The following is a 15,140-nucleotide window of genomic DNA, read 5'->3' as shown; positions in this document are numbered from 1 at the left end:
CTCGTTTTTATTGGGAACAACTTTTTTTAGTAGAATAGATAAACAAGTGAACTCCTAATGTCGTCCTAAATATTTCAACCATGTAATCCTATTTTTTTCTAAATTCCCCTGACCCATACAACTAAATGATAATTTTAGACATATTTAAAGGAGAAAGCTGACTTTTAATTCTTTGTTGCGATTTTGTATCTATATCATTGTATCATAATTGATTCTATGTATCACATGTTATATGATGTATATACCAATTATTTTTTCAGTCTAATTTTTATGTTTGAAGTTTTCAAATCAAATTCAAATAAATTTGGTTAAATTTTTTTTCTTTATAAGAAACTATTTTAGAAAATAACTTTTAGTAAGAACTAGAGACTATTGTTTTATTTTCTAGTTCTACTTAGACCTACTATTCTTTTGGTTCACAATATGATTTGAAGACTCTAAATTAAAATTAAAATAAATTAATATAAATTTAAACACTTTTAAAAAATATTTTTAAGTGGGCACGGTAATAAGAATTTTTGTTTTTAACTCCGGCATATCATTAATTAGTAACTACTCAAACCTTAACTCCAAATCATTTCATAGACAGTTATTTCTCCGAAATTTTCTCTATTTATTTCTACCAGTTTAAAGCAGTTGTTATTTTCCCGTCATTCAATCGATCAATAATTAATAATAATACTCCTATTTTTCCTCCCTTTCTATTTCTCTCTCAAAAAACCCTATTTTTGCTCCTTTCTTGAGCTTGAAAAACACAATCAAATCAGCTAAAAATGTCCATAAATTGTGAAAATCCTAACTACTTTCTCGATCAAATTAACCCTTTTCAACAACAAGATTTCCAATTTCAAAACCCTAATGAAATCTTATATCCGATTCCTGACTCCGATTTCTTCTGTGTTGATCCTCTGTTACACTTATATGATCATGATCTTGATCTGCTCAATATTCCTCCAACGCTAAATTTTGATCATGATAATCATAATCATGATGATGGGTCTTTTATACCCAATAATCCCCCTTCTGAACCCGATTACCCAACTCAAACCATTAATTTCCCCCAAAGACAGAGGGTAAGAGCTTTTAACCCCTGTTTTGGTCCTGATTTTAATGGGGATTTTGCGATAAAAGATCAGGCTAATCCCAATTACAATAATTGTAATTATAATACTTGTAATATTGTGGGTAATAATGGTTTATTGGATGAAGGATTTGGAGAAAGTACAAGTATAGTTCAGGTTAATGATAAGAGAACAAAAGCACAGAGTAAAGCTGCAAGAGTAAGAAGAAGGAAAATCAAAGATAAGACAAATGAATTAGGAAAGCTTGTTCCAGGAGGTTCTAAAATGAATACTGCTCAAATGTTTGAAGCTGCTTCTAAATATGTTAAGTTTATGCAAACTCAATTGGAAATTCTTAGGTCTTACAAAAATTTACATCAGGTATTTTTTTTTTTTTTTTTTACAGTTTTTTAATACCTATTCACCAGCTACATAGGTAATGCTTACAAAATTGATAAATTTGTTTCAATTATTATAATAATTATTAAAGAAATATTAATTCGAGTTTAACAAATTCAGAGTACTTATTTAGAAAAACAGTTTTTTTTTTTATTAATTATTCTTGTTATTATTACTCCCTCCTAATCTTCATATTTGTCCCATGTATTGTTTTTACTATTCACTAATTATTCTTATAGTCAAATGGGATTTTTATTCATTCCTCTCAACACAATTATTATTATTATTATCAATTTTTCATAATTTTTAATTTTACACAATTAAAAATATTAAAAATTAAAATATCATCTCGATAAGTGTAAAAAATAAATGTGACAAGTAAATTAAATAAAAGGAAGTATATATTTTTAGGTTTTTATTTGTTGTGTTTTTTTTGGATGTACCATAAAATTATTTATTTATTTTTTTGTTTTTTTCCTTTTTGTATACGCTCTATCCATTCTACTTCTATTTCATGTTTATAGATTTTAGAGTTAAACTTTAATTATATTTTTTTCAATTTGTATGAAAAAAAATATATTTATATCAAATTTAAATGATTTGAAAATTACAACTTTAAAGTTTTAAACATTTGCAAATTATAACTTTAATGTTTATTTTTGTCGAATTACACCCACTAAAATACCAAAGTCTACGACATTTTAGTCAAATTATAAAATTTCGACCATTTAACCTAAAATTCTGATTTTCGAAGTATTTGAAAATGTATCATGAAAGTTATTTGTGTTTTAGTTTTGTAAGTTGATGTGCCAAGATGTAAGTGTTAATTATGAACAAGGAATATGTGGATCTAATATAAACTTTTTATGGCGCGTTTAATATAAGTTATAATTGTAATTATATTACTAATTGATTTAATTTGTAATTTGTCAAAATAAGCTATAAATTTTAAAAGATGGTTTGAGTATAAAGAGAAGACTAATAGTTTTTAAATTTTTATAGTTTTATATTGCTATTATACCAAGTACATTTATTGTTATGGTTTTGCTATTATGGGTGTTCAGCGAGTCGAATTCCACGCCACGTTTTTAGACGGTTTTGTAAGGGTTTGGTTGAAATAGGTCAGGCCGAAAACAGATTTTACTACGATTTAAATGGAACGGTCTAGAAAAGAGTTTAACAAGGCCGAAAACGAGCCTTTATAAATAAAAAAAGGCTCTATTATTTATGGTTACTATATGTTTTAAACTTTAACAGTCTTCCTGTACAACGACCTTATGTATGAGACCACCACCAGCTCAGCCTAATAAGTCTTTTTAAGTTACTCAAAACCAACTTTAAATTGCTTATTCTAAAAAGTAAAAAACCAATTTTAATACTTAAACTGTCAATTTCAAGCACTAATCTCAACAAAGGCCCAACATGTAATGTATATATTTTTATTATAAAAATAGAAATAGTCTCACCATAAAATCGTCTCATAAATAATGTGTTTATTGTTAGCAAACAAAATTTAAAAAAAAAACTCAAAAGTTTTAAAGTTTTTGTTTTATGTGTTCCGAATATATAATTTTACAGGATGATAGTGAGGAGGAGGACAGGTTTTCAATTTTGTCATCAACATTAATCCAAGAAAAGCTATATACAAACGAGAAGTGTTTGGTTCCGTCGGAATTCGTTCCCATGCTTGAAGAAAAATATGATTTTTAGATAAAAGCATCAGTTTCAAAGCATATAAAGAATCTCAATACCTAATTAATTTTATTTTAGTATTAATTAGTTTCATGTTTTATTTAATTACCTCTAATTTAGATTATAATGCAGTAATTAGATATATTAGTATGACTAGGTAATAGGTTTTTGTTTATAGGATAATATCAGCTTGTTAGGTTAGCTTTTGTTCATAAGCTAATTTCTCATTTGTTAGTTAGATTAGCTTTTGTATATTAGCTAATTTTTCATTTTAGGCTAATTTATTGGCTAATTTATTATTTGTTGGCATTGTTATTCATTTTCAGATATAATGTTTCCAATATTGTCTATCTATTTCCATATTTGCCTTTTTATTCTTTTACTATACTAAATGTTTTGTTAGCGTATAAATTGGGGTTCCTAAAGTGGAGTCTAACTTATATTAAACCTTCTAAAGTAATTTTTTCGGAAAACAAAAACCAATATAATTGTTTTTTTGTTAATTCAATCATTAAACAAAACTATTAATGGCCTGTTTGGTAACCGGTACTAAAGTGAAAATGGTAATAAATGTTAATATAATTTTGGTAAGAATACCTCTTATAAATTTAAAGATCATATTTATTCTCCTTCAACAAACTCATGTTCTTCACAATTCCATACCAATTCATTATAACTTCAACATGAGGTGTAACGAAGAAAAATTTTTTATGATTGAATTTTCAATACAATGGTAATGACATGATACATATCATTAAAATTTACATTATAAATCATTTTTCGTTAATGGTTTTAGATCTGTTATTTGTTATCATATAATATCATATAATACTCTAATTCAATAATCAGTTTGCCACATGGCAGTTGGAGAATTAGAGTTGAAGAGCCTTTACATGTTGTCATGTGGTTTGCTTAAAAATTATTTCAAAAGATGTTAATTAGAGCCTTTATATTAATTAATGAGATTTTCCTTACAAGCTAAAGTACTTTTGCTTTTTGAAATCAAATAAATTCATATTCGAATAATAATTATGATAATCTATATTGAAAAAAGATTTTTCATAAATTAACATTCAAATAATAACTCTCACAATTGCAATAATAATACAGTAAATTAGTCACACATTATTCCCCACTTATTTTTCAGAATTTGAAAAATGTTTGATTTGCATTCAAACAGTATAAGAAGAAATTCCAACCTTTTCCGAATACTATTGACCCGATTCAAAACTAGATAACATATCACTAAAATTATAATAAGTATTAAGATATTAATGATCAAACATGGAGAATTTAAGATTATGTAAAAATTAAATTTTTATTTGATCTCACGTATATTGGGTGTAAAGTTGTAATATCAATATATGTTAGCCCATCAATGTATCTAATAATTTTTTTGTTGGACTATATTATGGTAATATAAATTGATAAAGTCGTATACGTTTACATTAAAAATTTTTTTTACTTATGTTTTATTATTTGGTAAATGACTTGTAACAATTAGTAGGTCATTTGCTACACAAGCTTAATATGAGAAAATATCATCCAATGTTCAGATTATTAATGGTTAATCAATTAGTGATACCATTGTTGTTAAAATTGCGATTCTGATTTACGATCCATAAACAAGCAAGCGATTTGAATCGTATGTAAAATCTTGAAGTTGTAGAATCTTACAATTCTAGTTGGAATAAAATTTTTAGAGGTAGGATCGTAACACGATTCTACGATCCTACGATTTAATGATCCGATTCTACAAATTTAGTATCAATTATTACTAATTTTTCTTATGTACCATCTTTTACTAATCTCTTTCACATATACACATAGACTTTAAATGTTCCATAATGAAAACTTTTTAAAAAATAAATTTCTTAATCGGTATGAAAATTTAAACTAATTATTAAAAAGTTTTTGTTATATTCTTAAACTAAAGTTAAAGAACCTTTAGTTCATAAATTTAAAATTTTTAAAATGGATAATAATGATAAGAAACTAGATGTTTTTAATATATTTAAGTTTTTTTTGTAGAATCGGACGATTCTAATATTCAATTCTACCTCTCTAAACGATTCTAAGTAGAATCCCGATGTTAACAACTTTAAGTGATACTATTGTTGAAAAATCATAAAAATATTGGATAATTTTTTATAATTTCTTAATTTATATAAGACAATAAGAATATTAGATATAAACCCGTGTTAAGTATGAAAAATGAAGAATTCTAATATTAAATTTTTTGTAGTCTTAAAAATATTTAAACGATATGTGATACACTGTCCAACAATGATTTATAACTTTTTTTTTAAGTTCAAGTTTATACAATCCGTGTATAGCACGGGCATTACACTATTTACACTTTGTAATAAATAAAATCATACTAATAAAAACAAAGACCTTACGGTGTGCCCAGACACACCATAACATATCTAACTAGGGTTTTTAAGATTCGGTTCAATCTTCTGCCCCATTTATCTGCCGCTATAGGGTTTCTCTTCTTCGTCGTTCCCTCTAAACTAACTCTTTCTCTCACAAAATTTTCTTTTTGCCAATTCATCCTTAAAACGAAATCCATGGATTCTGTAAACTAGAATTTCATTTCAATAATTTATTAGGGTTTTATCTTCAAGGTCGAAAAAGTTAGGGTTTTTTCGAGGATTTCTCAAAGAAAAAATGGCGACCGCAAATCCTTTCGATTTGTTAGTCGATGATGCTGAGGATCCTTCGCTTCTAATCGCGGCTCATGAGCTCAAAGTCACTGCAGCTGTTGGTGAAAAGAAAGCTCCAGCAGCCGCTAAAGCCGCCGTAACTAAGCCGGCTAAGCTTCCATCTAAGCCTGTTCCTCCTTCTCAAGCTGGTAACTTTCTCTCCTTTTTATTTTCAATTGAATGAATTGTTATAATAAGGTTCTACTTTATTTTTTTGATGAAAAAGAGTGTTTTTTATTCTGGATTTGTGGATGTCTTGTTTAGGGTTTATGCTCTACTGGTAACAATAATTTTATTTTGAAGGAGACTTTTAAATCTTATCAATTGACTCTATTATAAGTTTATTTTCATTAATCGATTAATCGATTGAATAAATGTTTATGTATTTCGGTGTTCTGAATTCGATTTTAGATTTTAGATTTGTGTATCTCTGTTTTCTGGAAAGTGTAAGTGGATTTTTAGCTGGTTATCCTTTTCTTCTTTTCTTTTTTTTTTTCACGTGGTTGTTTTATAAGTTCAACTGACTTTTAAATTGTTAATTAACAAAAATGAATCTTATACTTTAATTGTTTGTGATATGCTCTGTTTTTCTGGCAGTGGCAAGTGTTTGGTCGAAACTATCCTATTTAATCCCTTTATTTTATTGATGTGAATAAGTTGGTTGTGAATGAATGTTGATGTTTTTCAAAGGGTTGTGAGGCTCTTTGTTGTGTCCTTTGATTTATATATTGAATGATGATAAATTAATGTTTGTTTGTTGGTCTTATGTTGCTTTGCTTATCTTCTACTTTTGTTGGTTTGCCAGTTGTTTTTCTGGAGTTAAAAGTGCTTCCTTTGTGTTATTGATGTCTTAAAAGATAAGAAATTGCGGTTTGGTTTTGTCCATGAGTTGAATGACAATGAATGCTACCATTTGTAAATTTTGTTTGATGTTGAAGTAGTTTTGAGGTGGCAGTGTTTATCGTAGGAGCTGTTGTGTATTTTGGCAACTTCTAACTAGTTTTTGTATTAAAGGAATTTGTTTCCAATTTATGTTAATCATTGACGTGAAGTTGTGCTGAGTCTATGTTCATTATAGTACTGTTTGACACGAAATTCTATTGGCTCTGCTTGAATATTATTTTGATTTATGATAAGTAGTAGTATTGAACTCTTTCACCCAATACATAAATAATTGATTTTACCTTAGTTGTGGTTTTCGTCTTGTCTATAAAAGATCTGTTTAATCATGAGGTTATGAAATGCTTAATTTGTCTTCTGGAGCATCTGTTCATGAATCTCATCAACAAAAGTAATATGTAGTTATAGTTTCAAGGGGAGTTTTGTTCAAAAGAGTTTGGCTCATATAGTCATGTTACTATCTGAATTTGAGGGGAGTTAACTTTTTTTTATTCATTACAAAGTGTGGGTGTTGCTCTCATAGCTATGGCTCCATCAAGATAGTACCTCTGAGGCTGTTTTTACATGTTGTGCGGTAGGCTATTATATTAAACATAATTGCAAATATACATTTTATGTTATATGACATGAAATGCCATGTCTACTAGAATTAAAATTGAACAGGTAGTACGGGAGGGAGATGCTTTCTAAGTTATGGCGTGATGTGTTTGAACTAAATTACATTTCTCTGATTGAAATGTGTTTCAATTGCAGACATGAAGTTATCACTTAATCTGATGTGTTCAATTGTTTGATTTTCATGTTTACAAGTCTTAGTGTTTTGTTTCACTTTTCTCATCTCTTCGGTTATCACTTATCACTTACCAGCCTCTCTATGAACTTTAATCTGATAAGTTTAACTTCTTCATTTTCAGTAAGGGAGGCAAGAAATGAAGGTGGAAGAGGTGCAGGTGGACGTGGTGGTCGTGGCTATGGGCGTGGGCGAGGTCCGGGTGGAGCTAATCGAGACTTTGCAAACAATGATGATGCATTTGTCAATGACAATGGAGCTGCCATGGGATACAAGGAGGAAAGAGACAGACCAACTGAGAGGCGTGGAGGTTATGGTGGTCCTCGTGGTGGTTATCGTGGAGGAAGACATGGTGGCTTTGGTAGTGGAGATGCTGCTGATGGGGAACGCCCTCGGAGGATTTATGAACGCCGTAGTGGCACTGGGCGGGGGTGAGTACTTTTACAATTAAGCCTTACTGGTTTCATGTTATTTGATTCCCTTCAATTTTAGTTATTAATCATGATTATGTGATTCTTTATTTTTAATAGGGGTGAAGTTAAACGTGAGGGTGCTGGTCGTGGAAATTGGGGCACTGCCGCTGATGAGATTGTTCTGTGAGTTTTAAATATTCTTTAGATCTACCAATAATTGGCATAATCTTTCTGTTACATGCCCTTACCTTTTTTACTTCTTTAGGGTGACCGAGGAACCTGTTGTGGAAAATGAAGCAGTTGTAGCAGCTGAGAAGCCAGCAGGAGAAGAGGAAAACGTTGATGTTGAAAAGGAGAACCCTGAAAAAGAGGCTGAAGTGGAGCCTGAAGAAAAGGTGTGTTCAATTTTTCTTCAGTCATCTCAGGTTTTGCGAGCATTGTAATGCTTGAGGCATGGAGAGACTATTTCGTAGCGCAGGTGTTCTGTGCATAACACACACACATGAATTCCTTTCTTTTGCTGGACTAAAATTGTTTTTAAGTGGACTTAAGTGTTTTTATTTGCATTTTAACGTTACTTTTGCAAAGTCCTGAGATAATCACAGTGATGATGGCCGATTTCTGATATACCTAATGAAACCTCCATTAAGGGGACATGTGTGGTACTCATATATTCTTTCTACGGGCTTCTCTTTTCTAACTTCTATGTCTTTCTTTTTCCGCTCTCCTTTCTTTTATGCCTTGGGTTTGACTTCTTGTTTGTTAATCAGGTTTTGGGCCCATAGTAGTTTAGCTTGAACTATATTCCCGTCTTTTTTTGGATATTTAAAACATTGCTCCGTCCATCCCTGAGATTGTAACACCATTATTTGGCACACATCTTAAGAAATTGCTAGGTGTCACTAAATTGTGTGGGTAGAATTAATGGCGAAAGAAAATGAGAGAAGTGTAAATAAGAATTAAAGAAAGTCATGGGGACATTACCAAAAACAAAAATGTTGTAAAGTTAAAGTAACAAACTAAAATGAAAAATGTGGCAATTTCTTAGAGATGTAGGGAGATTGGAGAATTTAACCACATCACCTCTATTTAGAATGCTTCTTTAATAAAATACTCTTTGGATTTACCTATCCTTGTACCCAAATCCAAAACTAAGACGGCGGTCACATATCCTAAAATTTATACTTGAATACTTTTCCAATCCTCATGCTGTTGTCCAGTTAAATAGTTGATAGCTGTTTAATAGAACTTGTATGGAACAACAGTATCTTACGTGGGCATAATTTTTAATGTATCAGCAAATGACACTTGAGGAGTATGAGAAAGTATTGGAGGAGAAGAGAAAGGCTTTGTTAGCTTTAAAGGGCGAGGAAAGAAAGGTCTATATGGACAAGGAGTTTGAATCAATGCAGCTGGTTTCAAAGAAGAAGATTGATGATGAGGTCTTCATTAAGCTGGTCAGTTGCCTTTTCTTGTTTTTCCCTTGTGAGTTTTTTGTTCTTTTGGCGTGTTGATAAATTTCCCTCTTTGTATGTGATGACCAAAGATTAAAGCATCACTCTGAACACCAGATTTGGTATATTAATAATCATCCATTACTTTGAAACCGATTATGAATATATCGAACAATATAATCTTTATGGCACTTTTAAAGCAAATACTATATATTTTTCGACAGGGTTCTGACAAGGACAAGAGAAAAGAGGCTGCGGAGAAGGAAGAAAGGGCCAAGAAGGTATTCTTTTTTTAGCTACTGCGTAGATGACTTTTAGTGCGACTTGCACAGACATCTGATGTGCTTTGTATTACGATCAATAATATTGATCTCTCTATATTGAATTTTCTCATATGTTTTTTCTTATGTCATAATGCAGTCCGTGAGCATAAATGAATTCCTGAAGCCTGCCGATGGTAGTGACGGCTACTACAGGCGCGGTGGAAGAGGAAGAGGTCGTGGTAGAGGTGGTTATGGCGGAGGATACGGCATGAACCATGCGTCAGCTCCTTCAATTGAAGATCCCAACCAGTTCCCAACTTTGGGTGCAAACTGAGATTTTGTCCGTTGTCGTCTTAGTTATTTTTGGCTCTTTCCTTTTCTTTCTTTTTTAATATTTAAAGACTCATTGATGATGTTGAGGAGCTCATCAGTTACAAAAAGGATATTTGACGGGAACAATGTGTTTTATTTTTTCTCTATTAAGGATGTAAATCTTTTAGATGTTTCACTTAGCAATGTTTTTTGGTTGTCTGTTGTGTTCTTTCTTATCAATCAAATTGGTAGGCCTGAGTGCCCGGAGAGTAAGAGTGTAACCTGGTCTTTCTTTTCATCTCCATTTTTTAAATCTCCATCACCAACATTTTTAAGTTGGTACTCCTACAGTTAGTTTTGATTTCCAGAGAAAATTAAATGGTCTGATGAATTTTAATATTGGAGCCTAGTTTTATCGGTTTCAACCTATGTTTATTTAAGTTTATTTTATGTACTTTTTTTTAATAATTACAAACTTCTTTTCTTTGTTTATTTATTAAACTCGTTTCTTCCATTTTGTTTTATTTTTTAATTACAAATTAATTTTATACTACTAATAAAAGGGTGCAATTTTTTGAGTTAAAAGATTACTTTTAAAAACTTGATTCTTGTTTGGATTCATTTAAGATCCTAATAATTTGCTGGAATTTGATATTGATTGATAGATGTGGGGTTATAAGCTTGAGTTGAATTGAGTTTTAAGTTACCGTGGAATTAATCTAATCTTTTGGAGCCTTTTAAGTCTTAAAGTTGTGAAGTCTCTTTCATAATTACTAATATTGTAATTTACTTTGTTATTGCCGTTTTATCTAACAAAAATTGTTGGGAGAAGATTATTAAGGGCATGCTTGGATTGAGTGTAAATATTTAAGGGGAAAATAAAGTCAAACTAATGAAATAAAAGCAATTATAAATATATTTGATGTAGTTGAAATAGTTTTGAAGAACGTAAATGAATATAAAATAAAAAATAGTGAAGGTAAAAGAAGATAATTTTTCTTATAATGGAGGAAATATATTCTCATCCTCCCATAGGATAAATATTTACCCTACTAATTGAGAGCTCTTTTCATTTTTCATTATTTTGTAACCATTCTTTCACCTTTACAACAATCAAATTTCAGTAATTTCTCATTTATCAATTTCGTTTTCTTACTTTGACTTTTTCTTATCCCTTAAATATTTACACCAAATCCAAGCATGCCCTTATAGACTGTTTTTTAAGCCGGGTCCAAATTAAAAAAAAAACATGGAAAGAGGTGAATACTTATTTTTACAAATCATAAACACGAACTTCACATATCATAGACATTTATTTTACTAATAACAAATACCTATTATAACTACCAAGAACACCTAGTTGAACTACTTTATAAACTTTATGGTATTGTGATATGAAATAGATCTTTATGATATGTCAAATAGGTGCTTATGTACTATGAAGTTGATGTTTATGATATGTGAGTTAGCTGTTTACGAAAACAGATTAACATTTACTTGAAGTCTTGAAGTACTATAAACACCTATTACACATACTATAAATACATATTTCACCTACTTCACACATTATAAACGTGTACAAGAAGTGATTTTTTAAAAATCTATTGGGCCGCTTGAGAAAGGACCGTTTTCTCAAAAGGACGGACTTTCACAAGAGTTGTTGTTTATTTAAAGACGTTCTTGATTTATTCTGTTTATTTTCCGAGTTCTACTATTACATAAGCATTGTTAAGACTTTTAGGGCCAGTTGGGAATAATAATTGAAAACGAAAATCTCTCTTAAAATGTTTAATAATTTTATTATGTTTTCATTTCTTCACAATATGGTATTAAATTTTTCGGTGGTGATGAACATTTAATAGAAACGAACCTTTTTATGATATACACACAAGATTATGTCCTAAAATTTAGTTGATTTTTCTTATTGAAAATTATACACTAGCTTAGAGATTGAAAAACAATAGTACTAGTGTTATTTTTAGTTCTTAGTGAGTATTTTAGCATTAATAAAAAGATTAGTTAATGAAAAGATTAGATTCAATCTACTTCAGAGTTGAGAGTATTTAAGTGTAATCTATTAAACTTTTAATCATTTTGCTGATTTGTTCGTGAAATTTTAATAACTTTTAATAGTATTTTTATGGGCGGGATACATCAAGTATGATGATGATGATGTTCGAGAAATTTGCATTTTCCTTTCTTTCTGAATGAAAATAGTGCAAAAAATAAAAAACTTCTTGTTCTTCAAAAAACAAAATAACAATCATATTAAGAATCATATCTTGTCAGTTGGAGAATAAATTTCACTTTCCAAAAAGGTTATGAATTCAATTCTCATCTAACCCATCCTTCTTGAAGCCTACATTGGGGAAATAAAAAGTATAATTAGCCTATTTTCCTAATTGATCACTTTAAAATTATAAATAATCGCTTTAACACACTAAATGTACATGGCAAACCCAAAAGAAACACCGTAAGACCGTCTCATTGAATTTGTGTTTATTATTGGCAAATTAAATTGGAAAAAAACTCAAAAGATTTTAAGTTTTTATTTTAGGTGACCCGATTAAGTAATTTTACAGGATCATAATGAAGATGATAGTGTTAAACATAGTTGTTGTTCCCAGCTCTTAGGTGAGCTCTTGTTGATTCAAGCTTGTTGTTTCAAGTATGTCTCAAAGCATATATCTTTAGGAAGCAACAAAGGTTTGATAATGGAGATCAATCATCAATGGGAAGCTTTAGGGAACGTTGATCAAGGCTGCTTGTACACCAGAATAACAAAAGACAGATGTGTTTGTTGGCTGCACACTTGAGACCAGCTTGTGTTTGTTTGGTGATCCGTGTATGCAAAGGTAGCAGAATCCGTGTACTCCAAGATCTAGGGTGTGAACCTCTCTTATCCAAGGGTGTAGATTAGCTGATTAGTTTTGTTAAGAAGTTAGTTATAACTAACGTTTGTTACTGACAGCTAGGCTTAGTTTTCTGTCTTTCTTTAAGTCTTGTGTGCTATATAAAGCACCCCTTGTATCACTCTTGTCGTAACTTCTTAATCAATCAATACAATACTCTTTTTTTTTTTATCTCTTGCACAAATTCTAACATGGTATCAGAGCATCATCTGTTCTGACCATTTTTTCTCCTCTTCTGTGTTTCTTGATTCACCCTTCTCCTCTGCCTAAAACGTGCCATCAAGAACCATAAAAAAATGGTTAACAAGGCTAATAAACAGCAAATCATAGATCCAACCATGAATCCTTCTAGCCCTTATTACTTGCATCACACAGACACAAGCCTAAAGATTGTCACAAACATATTTTCAGGAACTGGATTCAAGGCTTGGAAAAGAGCCATTACCATTGCCTTATTAGGGAAAAATAAGTTGGGTTTTGTCAATGAGAGTGTCAAGAGGGCTGTGCATAAACAAGAATTGGCAACGGCTTGGGATAGAGTGAATGATGTGATCATAGGGTGGCTCCTCAATGCTGTGGATGAAAAGATATACAAGACCATCATATGGCTTAATACAACAAAGGAAATTTGGGAGAAACGTGAGCAACGTTTTGGACAACATCTAGTGCCTAGTTATTTACTATTCAAAAAGCCCTAAGCAAGACATTCCAAACCCCTGACATGTCCATTAAAGATTATTTTACAAAATTCGAAGAGTTGTGGGATGAATTGGATGGACTTGATCCCATAGCCTCATGCACTTGCTCTGGCTGTGAGTATCAACTCACGCAAAAGACCATTAAAAGCCAGCAAAGAGCAAGAGTCATTCAATTCTTGATGAAGTTAGATGCAAAGTATAAGCAAACTAGGAGTAGTCTTATCATGATGCAAGATCTACCTACTTTGTCCGAGATTTATTGTATTTTGGTTCAAGAACAAGTGCACCAAGGTATTAGCACTCATGATGAAAGTGAAGTTCAAGAAGTGTCCATGGCACATAGAGTTGAGAAAAAAAAGTTCATGGAGAATAGATACAAGAACTCAAATAATAAGAGGCAAAACACATACTATGATCATTGTAAGATGCAAGGACATACCATGGAGAAGTACAGGAAAATCTATGGCTATCCACCAAAGTATAAAAAAAAAACTTGGAGAAAAGAGGAAGAAACTACTAGCAAGGCTAACAATGCCACAAATGACACACGCAGCAGGTCCTCTGAAAAAAGACTGACACAGGAGCAATACTCTCAACTTATGAGCATGCTCAATAAACAATCCACCACCTCTGATGTCCAGGAGGTGTCTCACACTTCAAATTTAGCACAGTTGACAAGTAAATCATTTAATTTGTTTAATAAGTCTAATTGGATCATAGACTCGGGGGCAACAGATCATATGTGCCACCAACCGAGCCTATTTGTTTCGGTGAGACCTTTGCTAAACAAAATGCATAGTGTAACTGTGCCTGATGGAAGGAAGAATAGAGTAGAATTTATTGGAGATGTTACTTTACCTAATGCTTTATGCCTCAAAGAGGTTTTATTTGTTCCAACATTTCATTTCAATTTGATTTCAGTGCAAAAACTTACTGCTCAATTGAAGTGTAATGTTGGTTTTTATGATAATAAGTGTATCATACATGAGAAATTGAAGAAGAATTTGTTTCTTGGTAATAACATCAAAGGCTTATACTATCTACAACCTGCTCAGAACAGGATTCTTAACAACTTTGGTTCACAGGCTACTGTTGCACAAGACATTGACAGCATCACTAATGATGTAAAAATGTGGCATCTCAAACTAGGGCACATGCCTTTCAATAAGATGAAGTTGTTGTTTCTAGACTTTAAAGTTGATAGTCAATTTCTGTGTACCATTTGCCCCCTTGCAAAACAACCTAGATTAGCATTTAATAAGAGCTCAATAAAAACAAATGATGTATTTGAGCTTATACATGTAGATATTTGCTACAAAAACCAATTGTACTATGTTCATCACTATAGTTGATGATTTTTCTAGATACACATGGATTTTTTTAATCAAGCACAAATCTGATTTTTTGGCTTGTTTAAGAAATTTTTACTGTTATGTTGAAACACAACTTGGTAAGCATATAAAGATTGTCAGAACAGACAATGCAAGAGAATTGTCTCAAGGAGAAACCTTATTGATTCAAGCTCTTAGGTGAGCTCT

The 15,140-nt window shown here is 31.0% G+C and overlaps 2 protein-coding genes across 2 annotated transcripts; both read left to right on the top strand.

The window, feature by feature from the left end:
• The first annotated feature begins 636 nt into the window (after window positions 1-636).
• LOC130801550 (transcription factor bHLH53-like) lies at window positions 637-4,254 on the top strand. The gene is made up of 2 exons (XM_057665418.1): window positions 637-1,442; window positions 3,039-4,254. Exons 1-2 carry the CDS (start codon window positions 774-776, stop codon window positions 3,168-3,170), a joined length of 801 nt encoding a protein of 266 aa, XP_057521401.1. The 5' UTR covers window positions 637-773; the 3' UTR covers window positions 3,171-4,254.
• Window positions 4,255-5,548: 1,294 nt separating this feature from the next.
• Window positions 5,549-10,211, top strand: LOC130801549 (RGG repeats nuclear RNA binding protein A-like). Its single transcript, XM_057665417.1, has 7 exons — window positions 5,549-6,009; window positions 7,675-7,981; window positions 8,081-8,146; window positions 8,229-8,358; window positions 9,262-9,420; window positions 9,642-9,698; window positions 9,838-10,211. Exons 1-7 carry the CDS (start codon window positions 5,826-5,828, stop codon window positions 10,012-10,014), a joined length of 1,080 nt encoding a protein of 359 aa, XP_057521400.1. The 5' UTR covers window positions 5,549-5,825; the 3' UTR covers window positions 10,015-10,211.
• The last annotated feature ends 4,929 nt before the right edge of the window (window positions 10,212-15,140 follow it).

Source organism: Amaranthus tricolor, chromosome 15, assembly GCF_026212465.1.
Source record: "Amaranthus tricolor cultivar Red isolate AtriRed21 chromosome 15, ASM2621246v1, whole genome shotgun sequence".
Taxonomy (NCBI): Eukaryota; Viridiplantae; Streptophyta; class Magnoliopsida; order Caryophyllales; family Amaranthaceae; genus Amaranthus; species Amaranthus tricolor.
The sequence above is the reverse complement of the archived record's forward strand: the minus strand, read 5'-3'. Positions and strand labels throughout refer to the sequence as shown.